This window comes from Bombus vancouverensis, chromosome 4 (assembly GCF_051014615.1).
Source record: "Bombus vancouverensis nearcticus chromosome 4, iyBomVanc1_principal, whole genome shotgun sequence".
Lineage (NCBI taxonomy): Eukaryota > Metazoa > Arthropoda > Insecta > Hymenoptera > Apidae > Bombus > Bombus vancouverensis.
The window spans coordinates 15,912,209-15,926,698 of record NC_134914.1 but is presented as its reverse complement, the minus strand read 5'-3'; the positions used below and the strand labels follow the sequence as shown (position 1 = coordinate 15,926,698).

Genomic DNA, 14,490 nt, shown 5'->3' with positions numbered 1-14,490 from the left:
GTTTCTAGGAAAGTAAAATTTATAGTCGGTTTAATCGATGCCGGTCCAATTTACTCGATTCGGTCATAAACCAGTAACCAGAAATTACAGTTTCGTTATCGAAAATCAAAACAGATCCAACCTAGTTCAGCGCCGTTCCAATGACTACATCAATTTCAACAGCAATACTAGATGATAAAATCCTTTATGTACTTACATCGTATTTTTCCTGAATATGAGGCCCAGCTTGAGCGATATACAACGTGCTGGCTGTGTCGAACATCAACTCCAGAGGAATCCTCGTTACTCGTTGCTTGGCCATTTCGTGACAGTTTAGATATAAGGTGACATCAGTCGTCGATACTCTGATTACAATCTTCGACCATTTCTTTGTCAACTTCGGCACCGTGAATTTCGCCACCTCTTCCGAATGCGAATGCAAATCAGAATTGGTGTAGACCAGTGAGACATTCTGGTTTGTTCCTGGACCATCCTATAAAAGAGAGAATTTTATATTTAATATTAAAGATAATAAAATTTCCTTTAGATCGGTTTGAATCGGGAGAAAATGCCAAGAGATTCGAAAGTCGAAGCGTTTTCGCGCGGTCTCAACCCGTCGCTATCGATTCTCATGGGGATCGTACTCTCTTTCGAAACGTCGAAAGCAACGGAGAGCTGCTTTCGCTGCGGAACACGTAGAAGCGGTATTACCCGTGGAAACGGTGCCGCAGGAAACGTGAAAGATCTCAAAGAAACTTGAAGACCCGGCAAGCTACAACAACGGCCTCAAAGATATTGAGAAACATGAGGAAATGCCCTCCATACACCGACAAGGAGCGTCGACTTAAAAGTCTATCGCGCCACCGCAGTCGGTTCCTTCTAAATCGACCGATTGTACTTGGAAATTTTTGCCTATTTTCCGATTTCTTTCATATTCAGACCCGAATCGTTTGTGTTTCATTTTACAGTTTTATGAAACGTAATGCGATGAAAACAGACGAGTGAGACTGCGAACCCTGTCTTATCAGAAATCTTTTAAGTTTTGCGCTCGCCATCCACTGTTTGAAATATATTATTATTGTTATAGGAATGAAGATACGACAGTGTGATCGTTCATTAACATTTTTAACTAAAATAGAAAAATTTTTAATGGAAATATTTTTGAATTTGTGTATTATTTGGTTACAAAAACATTTTATGTTGGTTGTATGGTAAGAATGGAAGAAAACGTAAAGCGTCTAATGAAATAGAATAAAATCGCTTCGATACTATATTTCTATTGTTCCTTACAGGTTCCTTACACATCCCTTGTATGTATAAATTGATGTACTTACGGATATCCGGATGCCTAATTGCACAACAGTTTCGAAAGGATTTAGGACGGCGAAGAGATAACTGGTTCTAAATGACGTCGGCTTAAAAGTTGCCACCAAAGTGAACTCTGCTGGCAATTTTTCCGGCAAATATAATCGATACGGCTGTTTAACTTCGGAGCCAGGTCGGAAGCCAAAACTTGGAAATCCGTCGAGACCATCGTCGATGTACAAATTATTGTCGTCTGTTAATGCCACGGAAGCTTGAAGTAAATCATATTCCAGCTCTGAAACAAAAGGGTATGAAGAAAAACAGTTAGAAGGCTTTTTTCTTCAGAAAATATGGATTACAACTCTATGACAAAAATTGTATATAATATTTCATGGCCGCAAAGAGAAGTTTTAATCTCAATGAGACATAAACATTTAGATTTCGTACATATCAAACTAAAAACGTAAAGTTAAATTACATCCTTTAAAATAAATAAATTGATTTTCAATCATTTATAAGCCTCTATCTGTTAGCTAATATTTGATGAACATTTATTATGTAAAATCCGGACTTGAATTTAATATTATAAGTCCCGTTAATATTAAAAGTCATATTAAAGAGTAATAAATAGAATTATTCAGGAATTGTGATTATTAATACGTATACCTATAGCGTAACAAAATGCGAGAACAGAACCAGATATATGACTAGCACAGGTTGATCGATCAAGGACTCTACGGTTCTTTCATTTTTATTTAATCCAAGTCAGAGGCAAATAAGCTAACTCTCATACAAGCGTACCTGCGCATCTCGTTTTCCCTTATTTCTATTTGCCAACCTGTTCCACAAAATTGCAAACTCCCTTAAGTAAAAGAGAGCAAAAGATTCAGGACTTGGAGCTTCAAAGTGTATAAAACTCCTCCCGTTAAGACGATTTTAGATCAACATCATGAAAGTGGACAAGTACTTGAGAAGGGGAAAAAAGAACGACGAGGATCTCAAACATAATTAGAAATCCTTTCCTCGGAACTTTTTTAAGAATAATTCACAATCCATTATATCATTCTAGCAAATTTATGATTTTCGCTACTTTTTCAAATATCAGCGATCAACTAACATCGAACAATTCTCGATAAAAAGAAAATATCAAATATCATGAGATAAGGATAGATACTACCGTTGTATAAATATACAATCACTGAAATAAAAACTTTAACGATTCATGCGATTTCTGGTGCGAAAATCGACAGAAACGAAGTGTAATTATCGTGAAAATTGGAATTTTTACATAATTTCATTACGCTGATCCTTTCAGTGATCAAAATTTCACTGCAAATTCCTTTCGAATCCCTCGATGCTTCCAATAAAGCCCCAGAACTCTGGCAAAATTCACGAGCTCTATTTTCGGGGAATAACAGGGAAAATAAACGAAAATCCATTCAACATTCCTACGTCGAAAAAATAGCCGAATTTCCCGCCTCGAGATTAAATGATAATCCAGAGGGATTGTTATTTACACAGGGAAATACTTGACCGGCGTTGTTATAATGCATCCCCGGTATTATGTGGCAGGCGTCTAATTTGCACCTCTCGTTTCATGCAAATTGTTTAAACGCAGTTCGAACAACATATCGGGTTCTTGTAATATCACGGTGAACCACGGATATTATTTAAACGCGACTGTTACGCGAACTGCTCGATTCCCTACGAGACTATGGTTAATTAACGACACGCTGTTGAAAACGAGGCGAGTCGCGGCAGAGGGGGGCGAAAAATGCGAATCGACGAAAAGTAGTTCAAACTCGAAGCGAGAGAACTTTAATTAATTCGGTGCGTGGAGACTTGGGGCAGCCGCCTTCACGGGATTAGTGAACGAAATCTTGATAAAGCCACCAGGCGGATACGATTCGGGCTACGAGAAAGTCCTGAAAGGTTAACGCCCTTGAACATCTTGTTTGGTCGAACTGATTGGAATTATTAAGCAGTTTAAATTGGACAGGTCTCCAGACGTAGTTAAAGTTCGCGGCAGCGAGTTACCTTTTTTGAAATTGGAATTGGTTGTGAAGTTCCTCGATCCGTGGAAGAACGAGAAAAGTAAAAAAGCCCTTGAGGGTATTTGTTATGAATATCGTAATTCCTTTACATGGATATTATTTTAATTTACTTGATAAGTATTTTTTACATTGATAGGTAATGGTAAAAATGTGAAATCCATCAATAATAGTTTCAACCAATCAATTCTAGAAATAACTAAATATACAAATTTTACGAACAATTTGTTTTACAGTTTAACGGGCAGTTGTTTCAGCCATTCGTAGTTTTCGCTGATAATCCATTCCTATTTCTAGAATTGGCTAGTCGATACTACCGTTAACAATACAATTTCAATGAAACTAGTATCGACTTGAAAAATAAAACCGAAAATAAAACTGGAAATTTTGCCAAACATTAAATAAAAGATGAGTCGATCTTCGAACAAAATAAAAAGAGGGGAATATTTTTAATGTTATCAAGAACTCACGAGAAGCAGGAATCGATAAATTTGATTATACAGAATTTATGGTAATATTTAAATTACTACGTTACACGAATAAGTTTTAATGTATAAATGCAACTTGCGAATTCAAATGGTTTTATACTAAATTCAAATGGTATTACACATATCTATGCTTTCCAAACTCAATAAAATTATGCATATGAATGATATTGGCTAAATTCATATTATATTGGTTTTATACGCTTTAAACTAGACTTCCAAGTGATTATGATCATACTTTTTTAATACATTACAGCCCCATTTCGCGCGCCATGCGTCATATAGATTCGCCAGACTCGATATACTGCGGTTACCCCAGCTGAAAGCTTGCTTCGATAATCGATATTTATTGCCGAAATATAAGTCCGTAAATCGCATTAAAAATTGTATGCCTAGCATTGTTCCGCTTGGAAAACTAACACGACTTTTCTTCCCACGCGTGAACCTTTTTAAACATTATACGTTTAATGTAGATGTAGATATATATTTATATACCTGCTATTGTATCTTACGCTAAATAAATATAGCTATATTTCATGATTATTTTAAATTACATATCATCAAAGAATAAGTCAATAAATAGCTGTAGCACATTTTCTATTTTTTAATAAAATTCCTCTCAAAAATATTCCAAGACAGTTTTAAAACAAACCTCGTAACACAATATCGTATGAAAGAGGAATCGTTATGAAATCTTAAATAAATGCTCAATTTCTTGCCAGCTATTCTTACGCTGGTCTGTTAGCCTGATACAAGCGGAGCAATCTTTAGATGTGTTTTCCGATGCATCTTTCGCTTTATCTTCCCCAAACAGGAGGTCTAGAAGCTATTGAGAGGCAGCTAGCTGTACAATACTTCGAATTCTAAATGTTCGATTCTGCTTTCTTAAAGCTTTCCCGCCGATAGGAGCACGTTGCAAGATTCGAGGAAGTTCGAGGGCGAAGATTTCAATGCTTGACGGATTCGATCACAGAATATACGTCTATGGAGACTTCAATGAACGCATAAGACATGATCGGTGGAAACCTTCCAAACGCGTATATTCTCCTAATACGCAACTACGTTTTGCGCAGACATTACAACAAAATACACGTCGCGAAGAGAATTAATGACATCAATCACGTGATAAAATATTTAACACAAGCTCGTATGGATTAATAAAACACACTGTAGCGTTATTTTTAAATGATAATCTTGTAAGAATCTAACAGACTAAGGAATCTCTAAGTATGTATTCTTTACTTCAAGATCTTCCATGAATAATTATTTCTGTGAGAATAAAAAATACATGTAACAAAGAAATATTTCACTACGTGATTTCATATTAAATTTGTACGACGAGCAAAATAATTTGATATCTATGCAATTTTGTCATGATCTGTTTTCTTACGAAATTTTCCTCTTGCATCATCTGTAGAAACTAAGCGGTACAATAGATATGTATAAGAACATTGTCGGGGCGGTGCTGAGAGAATGTAAAGCAAGAAGTATTTCCTCGTTTAATGAAGATTGCAATCAACTTAATGTAATGGCAAGAACGAAGGCTACAAAAGTAACAATTCTCCAATTATAATTTTCTTATGCTGTAACTCTTAATTACGCATAAAAATTCTTATTCTTAAAATTCTGTAACTAATAACGATACGATCTAACAAGTTAAACAACTTTTATATTGTACCTTCCATAAAAGCTAACATCGTAGAAAAATACTAAATCAATGTCTATCATATGACATAAAAGTAGGACCAACTATAAAGTTGAGAATGAAACATGGAAACCGTTTTCATCGTGAAAAATGAAATGAAATAAGATTCCAGATACAGCTCACACGCGAGTAAATAACTCGATTGATGTGATTCCATCAAACTGTCAAAAGGCACCTCGAAAATACATTTTATGAAAGAATTACGTAAGGCGGCAGGAATGTATGAAAAACGTCATTGTTCCTATTCGAGTAAAAGAGAAGGATATTTCGCTCAAAACCAATCTTTCGCTTAAGATCTCTCCCGCGAGATGATACAGCCCTGAATTCATCGAAAACCTCTTCTGTATTTATAGGAATCCGCGAAGCGAATTCCATCGATCGTTACGAAGAAATTCGTTTGTTACGATCAGCAAATTGAACTGTCTTTCGGTCTTCATAGTTTCATAAATGCAAAATCAAGAGTAGATGATGCTGGCTGAACATATAGAATGTTCCTTCGGATAGAGTTCCGAGAAGAATAACAAAAATTGTGAATCTCAGATTAGAAATTGTGTATGTTAAAAAGATAATGTATATTTTTAATTGAATTACGATATTTGCAAGTTTTAGTATATAAGAAAAAGTAGAAAATAAAATTATAAACTTCTGGTTTAAAAATTTCTTTTATAGTGAAATTTTCCTTAATAAAGGAAGATAAACAAAGTAGTTTGACACTGTGCGATTTGATGGAAATGTGAGAAACTGTACAATCGTAAAGCCATAGCAATTACTAAAGTTGTAACAGTAGATGATAATAATATCGCAAGCTATTTCGAAATTTTATGGAACCATAAAAATAAAGTTTGTTTTAAAATTTTTAAAAGTTCGAAGATTACAACGAGTGGAATTAACGTAGATCACGTTAATTTGATTCACGAGCTAACACTATTTTATTTCAAAAATTCCAACATTGACAACAAGAATCTACTTAATCTAATCTAAACCTACTTCTTAAACAAATCTATTGCGCCAAACACTATTATTTAAACTAAACACATACGCTAAACATTTAGATAATTAACGTAACTTGTACAAGAAATTTTCACTAACCTCCTCTCGCCATTACACCTTTTAATTCATTAAAGGACTTACGGTAAGCTCTCACGATCTCCTAAAACACGAAGCACAAAAAAAACGCCAAAAGAAAACTACCAACAACTTCCCTAGACAAGAGTTTCCAACTAATAAAACAAGGAATAGAGGGGAAAAAAGAAGGAAGATGGTGTAATACAATAACGATCAGTGTCAGATAAGGTGATCTCGAGATGGACCGAAAGTTCAGCGTTATCCTGTCGCGAGAAGTTCTCAAAGCTTGCCCTCTCGCGGGACCAAGTTTCCTCGAGGAAAGTCGAGGCCACTTCGGAATTTTCACGAGGACCGATCTTCTACAAGCGTCTTCTTACGTATCCGTTTCACGCCCGTTTTAATTCGATTCTTGCTGCACCAGCGATCGACAGAGAAGTAAAACGACCACTTCGGTTAGAACCCAAGGCAAACGTTTACCTCCACTTTCGCGGCTATAGATTCGCATAGTTTCCATCGTCATTTTCGTTCTCTGCTCGTGCTACGTTCGATTAAAAACTGCCGGCCAATTCCATGGAGATGATCGGGGTCGAGTTCGATGCGTTCACGCGCGCGCCCCAATGGATTGACACGGATGATTCGCGAGAGGAATTCGCGTCCGAACGATCAATTTCTCCCGTGAGCAAACTGCCAATACGAATCGATAGTCGGGGAACAATGCATACGAAATCACCGATTGATCCTAAACCGTGCTTCGCGGCTAATGAAGATAAATGGAGCATCCGGTTTTAACGCGATCTCACCCTTCGCACGGTTTTGCAAATTTACATTCGACCAACTGGTAAATAGGAAAGACTGGATTGTTTTTAAAGAGGTGTCTCTCGCGTGTTTGAATATCATCATATTGAATACGATATTGTGAGAATTAATTACAAGCCGGAAGATAATAATAATGTTGAAATAAAATTTTGTTAGGACGTTGTTAGGTATTAAATATCGCGAGATAATATTTTGATGCGTTTATGTGAAGAGTGATTTTGGGGCTCTGGTGAATGTTACATGGCAACAATGGGTTCATTAAACCACCGGATATAGCTGTTCATATTCTGGAAAGCAGAATTTTTATTCAGAGTCGTGCGCCGTAAAGGCAGCCAAATTAGCAAGTTTTCCGTTCCTTTGTTTTTGGAATATGTACAAAGCCTTTGTGAAAAATACACAAAACTTCTGTGTGAATTAGTTGACGAATTACTTTCATACAGAGAGTAAATTCTACCACATACACTTTGAAGCCAATGATAGCCCTAAGTTAAATATTTCTAAAAAGATGTATTATTTCTATATTTTGCCTATGCTTATGAAACTCAAGCTTGCTTAATGTCAAATAGTATTCGCAGTAATTAAATACTTCAGTATAAAATATTATCAAACTAAAACCGGTAACAAAATCCCACAGAAATAATTTTTCAAAAAAACAAAAAAACATTACGTTCCAAATATAACGAAAAATGTATCGCGTGTGTAGTATTCAAATATGAAAGTCGTAAAAGTTTATAACTGAGGCGAAAAAACAAAAACAGGGAAAGGTAAAAAATTCAAGCCTGCCGTCGAACGTCAAGTGCTGGCTTGCGATTTTTTAATGCGCACACAAATATTGCGCTGTAAAGCATTATCGATCTGATAAACGTATCACGTCAATTGAAAGGACAATTTCTGCGCAAAACTAGTTACATAGTAAATCATAAAAAAGAGGAGAAAACAGAAAATGTAGATAAAATTTTATCGAACGAGCAACAGTATGACCGGAATCGAAAGTGTGACATAAAATCAAACATCAGCAACAAGGGTAAAAGAAACAGAGGAACTATGTTCCATAAATGATACCCGAGAAATTTTGCAATTATCTTTGACAAAGGATATCAGGTTCTCCTATCGGAAAAGCTATCACAGCGTGTAGAAATGCAATAAAATATCGATCTTCTGTTCCCACTTTTAACATGCTCTACCAGATAACCGTAAGATTCCTCGAGCTGTAGAAAATTTAGAAATCCTATCGTCGATGCTTTCAACATACGTAAAAGTATCCGGACATCTTTGCGAGCAGTTTCAACCAATTCGCTGTGGATACTTATGGTTAACGTAAGCGCTATACGTGGCTGAAAATATGGCTAGTGAAACTCGTGAACCGAAGCTGTATACTTCAAACTACAAGTTTCAAGATATCCGTTAATACTTAATGGAAATATGTCTTTCGTTGTTTTTAATACCTACTTGTAGTTTCTAATAATTATTAGCCAGTTTTATGAATTAGAATAAACACGTAAGATTAAAATAATATACACTTTATGTGTATGTAATGTACACTTTATGCCAATACTCCTCAAGAGGTTAATAATGAAAAATTGAAAAAAAATATCCTGTAAGGATTTCAAGGAACTTTTATAACTATATATGGTGAAAATATTTTCAAAAAAGGAAATAATGAAATTATCTGATAATTTTTAAAAAGACGTTTAAAGAAACAAATTTAATTATATATATTTATATATTATATATAATATAATATAATTATATATATATATATAATTTGATAAGATATTTTCTTAATTTTTCTTAAATTTTGCTATGAACACTTTGATCGAAGGAAAAACATTTTCCATTAAGATCTTGATATATTCCCACGCCATATCGTTGCAACTTGGTGTTCTATTAACTCAACAAGGAACGGTACAGTTAATTATTTTCACCGATAAAAAGCGTCGCCAACATATGCGACATCTTTTTGGTTTTGCACTCATTTCCGAGAGGATCGGTGCAACAGACGTGGCAACACGTGTACCGTCACGTTTTTACTCAGACCTCGCGACAACGTGTGTTTCAGAATGTCCCTAGCATTCGATAATTACGAGGTAAACTTCTTGTTACTCATTTAGCTGCGGCTTTACATGCGTTCCGTTCCATCGTGTTAACACGTCGACTAACGAGCGAAGAACTGCTTGTATTCCGCTCATGAAATCGCGATAAAACCAGCCATTGTCGAATAAGTGTTACATGTGCACTTTAATCCTCCATAGGGTGCTAAAATTTGTTAAACAGTGATTTTATGTAAACTTTGTCTCCTAAAAAAGTTTTTTTGAATATTTTTTTTAAATACTTACTGGATAATGATATATTTATTTGTCACATTTTGCTCATGACAATATCATACGAATGGAAAAATTTATTAAAACGGCAGCTGAAGAAATACTGAAACAAATATTTCAAAAACTAACTGAGAAAAATGTTACTTAAAGCAAAGAAATCTTAAATAAGGTAAGTAATTTATATTTTCTAAAAATAATTTAATAGATAACCTGATAATTCTGTTCCATAAAACAATAAATATACTGCATATACATATATGTGTATATACTTATATCTAATTTCTACATTACTTACTGATTGTGTATCATATTATGAAGAAAAGTTTTACATTACTTAAGAAATTTAAAACGTTTTAAGTAAAAATGAACCCTATAGCTGCAACAACTTAATTTCTCTTCGTATAATTAAACTAAAAATTATAAGAATAATTAACCTCAATAACAAAAACGCTAATGAAAGCACATTCTAAAAAGAAATGCCATAAGAACATTAACCTACTAAAATGGTAACGAAATTACCATTTAGAACGATTTTCCACTTCTTTTTCACATTTATCTCTTCCAAAATTAAGAAAATAAAAAAATTACGCAGTGATGCTTGAATAGAGTGCGACACAGTCTTGACAAGCATGCAAAAGACAACAATGAAATTAAATTGTAGGTTTATCCCATAAATTCGTTAGAGAACTACTTACTATTAAGTGACGCGAAACTTCGATGAGTCGAGATCGTAGAATGCTTTGATCTGCCGAAATTCTGTTGAAAATTCCTTTACTTTTCCTTGAAATTTCGCTTGTAAATAACGCGCGCGCTTTTATTCGACATCTTTTTTTACAAACTCTCGTGGTTCAACCTTTTCCCGTTAGATGGCGCCAGTCTGATCAACGATCAGTTGACTGACTCGTTACAGTCACTGCCTACTTTATTCCCTAGCACATAATTCTAAATTAACATTTCATTAAACTATTTTCTTTTTTCATTCAACTGTTTGAACAAACTTTTTAAATTAAAATTTAAATTAAATTAAAAAGCGTGATCAATCGTTTTAAAGACAAAAAATTACGTTGTTTATAAATTTACTTAATTTACATAGAACTTTGTGTAAAATTTTGGAACGTTCAAACGTACATTGGAAAAATGATTTTTTAACCAATTTTCTTCTTTGCTTACCGAGTTCTCTCTTATTTTTCCGTTGTATTCTTGTTAACAACTTGCGATCAATCAAACATTCTTTATGGTTCAGCGGTTTCCGATCTCCAACTGATTTGTAGAAATAAAAGAGGAAAGACAAGAGCATTCCGAATAGACAAAGAAAAGTTACGAAATGGATTTCCGAGGCAAGGTAATACGAATGACTGATGATCCTCATTCGCCTTCCTCGAGAGTTAAATCGTGGGGCATTTCGCTTTTCCAAATTCTCATCAGCAATATTGTGGAGAAGAAAATTTGATAAGACTGTTTGTAACGCCTCCTTATGTTCCAAATATTGAGAGTGGGATGAGAAAAAAATATTTGTAGCGAATATTTGAATATATCCTGAGAATATTTACATACAATTTGTCTGAAGTATTTAAAAAACATTGAAAAGTAGAATACTATCTTACAGAACATAATAATATATTATTTTGTTATTCAAACTTATCAGCAGAAAAAATGTCTAAACAAGATTAAGTGTAATTTTTGTCATTTTTTACTTTATAATCCTGAAGAACTCGCAGAAAGCTTTCTCGTAGAGGTAACTCAGGAAACTCTCTTTTCACAATTTTTCTCATCGTAATTGAAACCAAATGGTGAAATTTGAATAATTTTGAATTGTAATATTCGAACAATATCAAACATTTATTGTATGAATTTATTATTTGTATGAATTTATTATTTGTATGAATGATTCAATTAACTAGATTAGAATTAAAATAAAGTTGTTTACCTGCAACTCGATGAACTTTCGTCGCTTTGCAACGCGCGATAGCGACAAGACAAATCGAAGGAAACGACCCAGCAACTCTCTTGCTCTCTGTCTGTCTTGTGGAAACCAGCGCATCCAGACGTCGAACAAGTTTTATTTGTCGAGCAAGTTAGGCTAATTGTTCGCCAAGGCTGCGCGAAACGATGAGCCCGCGTTAATTGGCGAGTCAGCGGCGATTTAACGCGCCCTGAAATCAAAGCTCATGCGGGCTTACGGTGGATTCTACAAAGCGCTTTGTTTCACAACGAACATCGGCGACACCGGACCAAGTTAATGGTTCAAGTAAATTGGGAAGCGAAATTGCAGTCCGCAATGCTGGGCCATCCTTACTAACTTGATTATAAAGGAATGGAGATGTTTGTGCAAATCCAATAGCAATCGACAGCGATCACTTATCATAGACGATTTTTAAGAGTATATTGTAACTATTATACAAAACTTTTCGTGATTTGTCTCATCAATTACGAGAGCTTATTGATATAATGAATAATCGACTGTCTAAATATAACAATTTTGTATTCTTATGCGAAATGTATCTCTGCAATGAATATTTTGTATCTATTTGTACCAGTTCTATGTGCATTTTTGCATCAAGTTTTGAATATTAATTTATATTAATTTTGAAATAAAATAAGTTAAGAAAAACATGATGTAAGTGTGGCAGTAATTTACAGTTTTAAATCTATTGTAAAATAAATTGTATTTTTACGGAGGCTTTGCGGCAGTACAGTAATATTTTTAAATGTATCGTATTGCACGAGTTCATGTGAAATAGACCAAACTATTAAACACAAAGAGAATACAGAAAAAAAAGATGGAACGTGCTCGGAGGTAAATTTGTAGAACTTATTTTTGTAACGTGTCTTGCCTAGAATTTCGAGATATTGCCTGAAAATATATCGCAGAAATAAAAACAATGAACTGGCAATCGTTTTGGGATACTAAAAACGCAATCAGAGCTCCAGGAAAATCGGCTTCGAAGGAGAATTTATTGCACCCTTTAAATCATCGCTTCCCTTGGAAATGCATTTTTCAATATTCTCCTCGCGTAATGCATCAGGAGTACGTGTGTATTTTGAAATTATATTCGAAATAGGTCGGGATTATTAATACTTTATCTACCATATTTGTATTGAAAGATAACAATATCTTGTAAACACTTCATCATTGACTTTTCTCTCTCCCACGCGCATTTTTTTTTTTTATTGATTATTATTAGAAGAAATTATCATAAGTTAGAAATCATTTCTTTAAATTAGAAGTAACAAATTCAACTTTACCTTCGTAATAGACTAGACATTTTCATTTTGCTAAATTAGAGACAAATTTTTCAAATTCGTTCGCAGTTGCAATGTGACATTTTGCGTAATAGATTCATTTCGAGTAAAAAATTTCACGTTTTTAAAACAGCACTGCACATTTTTCCCGTAATGTTGGCATTTTAAGTAAAATGATTTCATATTTCATAAGGATTACACTGTTTCATCCCTGACATTCCCTCGTTGCATTTTTACCCTGTCAGTTGTCCTGCATCAATATCTGTCATAAATATTTGTTTTCTGATGTGTGTGCATTGTCACGATATATCGAGTCCATCTACGGAAAGCAGCTGCTCATGAATCATACGCCGAAAAAATGTGGAAAAATGTTACGTATATCGTATCGTACTTCGACTGCTTTAAATCACACAGATGTCTATTTAATACATGAAGATTATTAACGAAGGTGTCAAAATAACTAAAGAAGTATAAAAGCCTAATAACATTTCTCTCCTGTAAACATCCTGTCACATTTTAACTCACGATATTTATAATCTCTAAGCAGTAATCATTCCACTCTTAATTATTTTATTCCTCGATCATTCACCATGAGGGTGACCTTTATGCTTGCTTCGTCAGCGATATTCCTTACGGCGAATCGAATCTAATTCCCAGTAAAAAATTGTTTTTTGACATTAGGTATCGTCGAGGTGAAAGAAAGAATTTCGGAAATCTGATTAAATAGAGCGTGGCAAAATGTTATATGAAAGGGATCGACAGATTCTCGCAATTATTTGCCGCGAGATGTTCAGCCATTGTTCGAGGCCGGCTTCGACAACGAGCGATACAGGCCGTCTTTGGCTGGTGCGCGATGATAAATGGCTCTAGAGAAAAGAATGGTGTTCGTGGCAAGAGGAGATCTCCAAGCCACGAATCGGGTTCTCAGGGACTATCGAAAGACTAGGGGAAACCACGATAAAAGAAAAACGTCATCGAGTGTTGATATAATTCATTAATCAAATCCTGATTAATTTTCAATTTCGTGAAGGAAGCATTTCCTTTATGGACGTGGCAAAAATTACTCGACTTGAAACTATGATTGATTTCTGATCGAGCTTCGATTAAGTAATAAGATTAATGGATTAGATGAAACTGAAAATTGAATTCGCAATTTGTAGTTTCTAGAAATTCAAATTCTATGTATGAGTAAAATGGTATTCATCTAGCATCGTGTAATCTCGATCACTCCTCAACTATAGAAACTATGTGAGAATAGAAGTGGTTTCTTCTCCCCTTTAAGTACAAGGTATCGGAGAGTAAAACTACTTGCAGAGGATTTAAGCAAATAGTATCTTATTCTGCTTTATTTAAGAAAGAACAGAAACTTTATCCACACAAAATATTTCTTTGCGAAAAACTCAAGGTACGTATCTACATTTTGCGACATGTCTACCGATTACATTATACCTATTTTAATTTTAATAGTTACACTAATCTATACAAATATTTCACTTATAAGAAAGACCAACATCCCACTA

The 14,490-nt window shown here is 34.4% G+C and overlaps 1 protein-coding gene across 7 annotated transcripts in view; it reads right to left on the bottom strand.

Annotated features, from left to right (window-relative positions):
* Mp (collagen XV/XVIII-type protein multiplexin) overlaps positions 1 to 14,490 on the bottom strand; it is a 344,778-nt gene that overhangs the window by 263,972 nt on the left and 66,316 nt on the right. For all 7 annotated transcript variants that reach the window (XM_076617747.1, XM_076617748.1, XM_033350745.2 and 4 more), the window contains exons 4-5: positions 1,314 to 1,579; positions 197 to 472 (exon numbers count right to left, since the gene is read on the bottom strand). In XM_076617747.1, the coding sequence (XP_076473862.1) occupies positions 197 to 472; positions 1,314 to 1,579 (542 nt within the window). The remainder of the gene's footprint in view (positions 1 to 196; positions 473 to 1,313; positions 1,580 to 14,490) is intronic.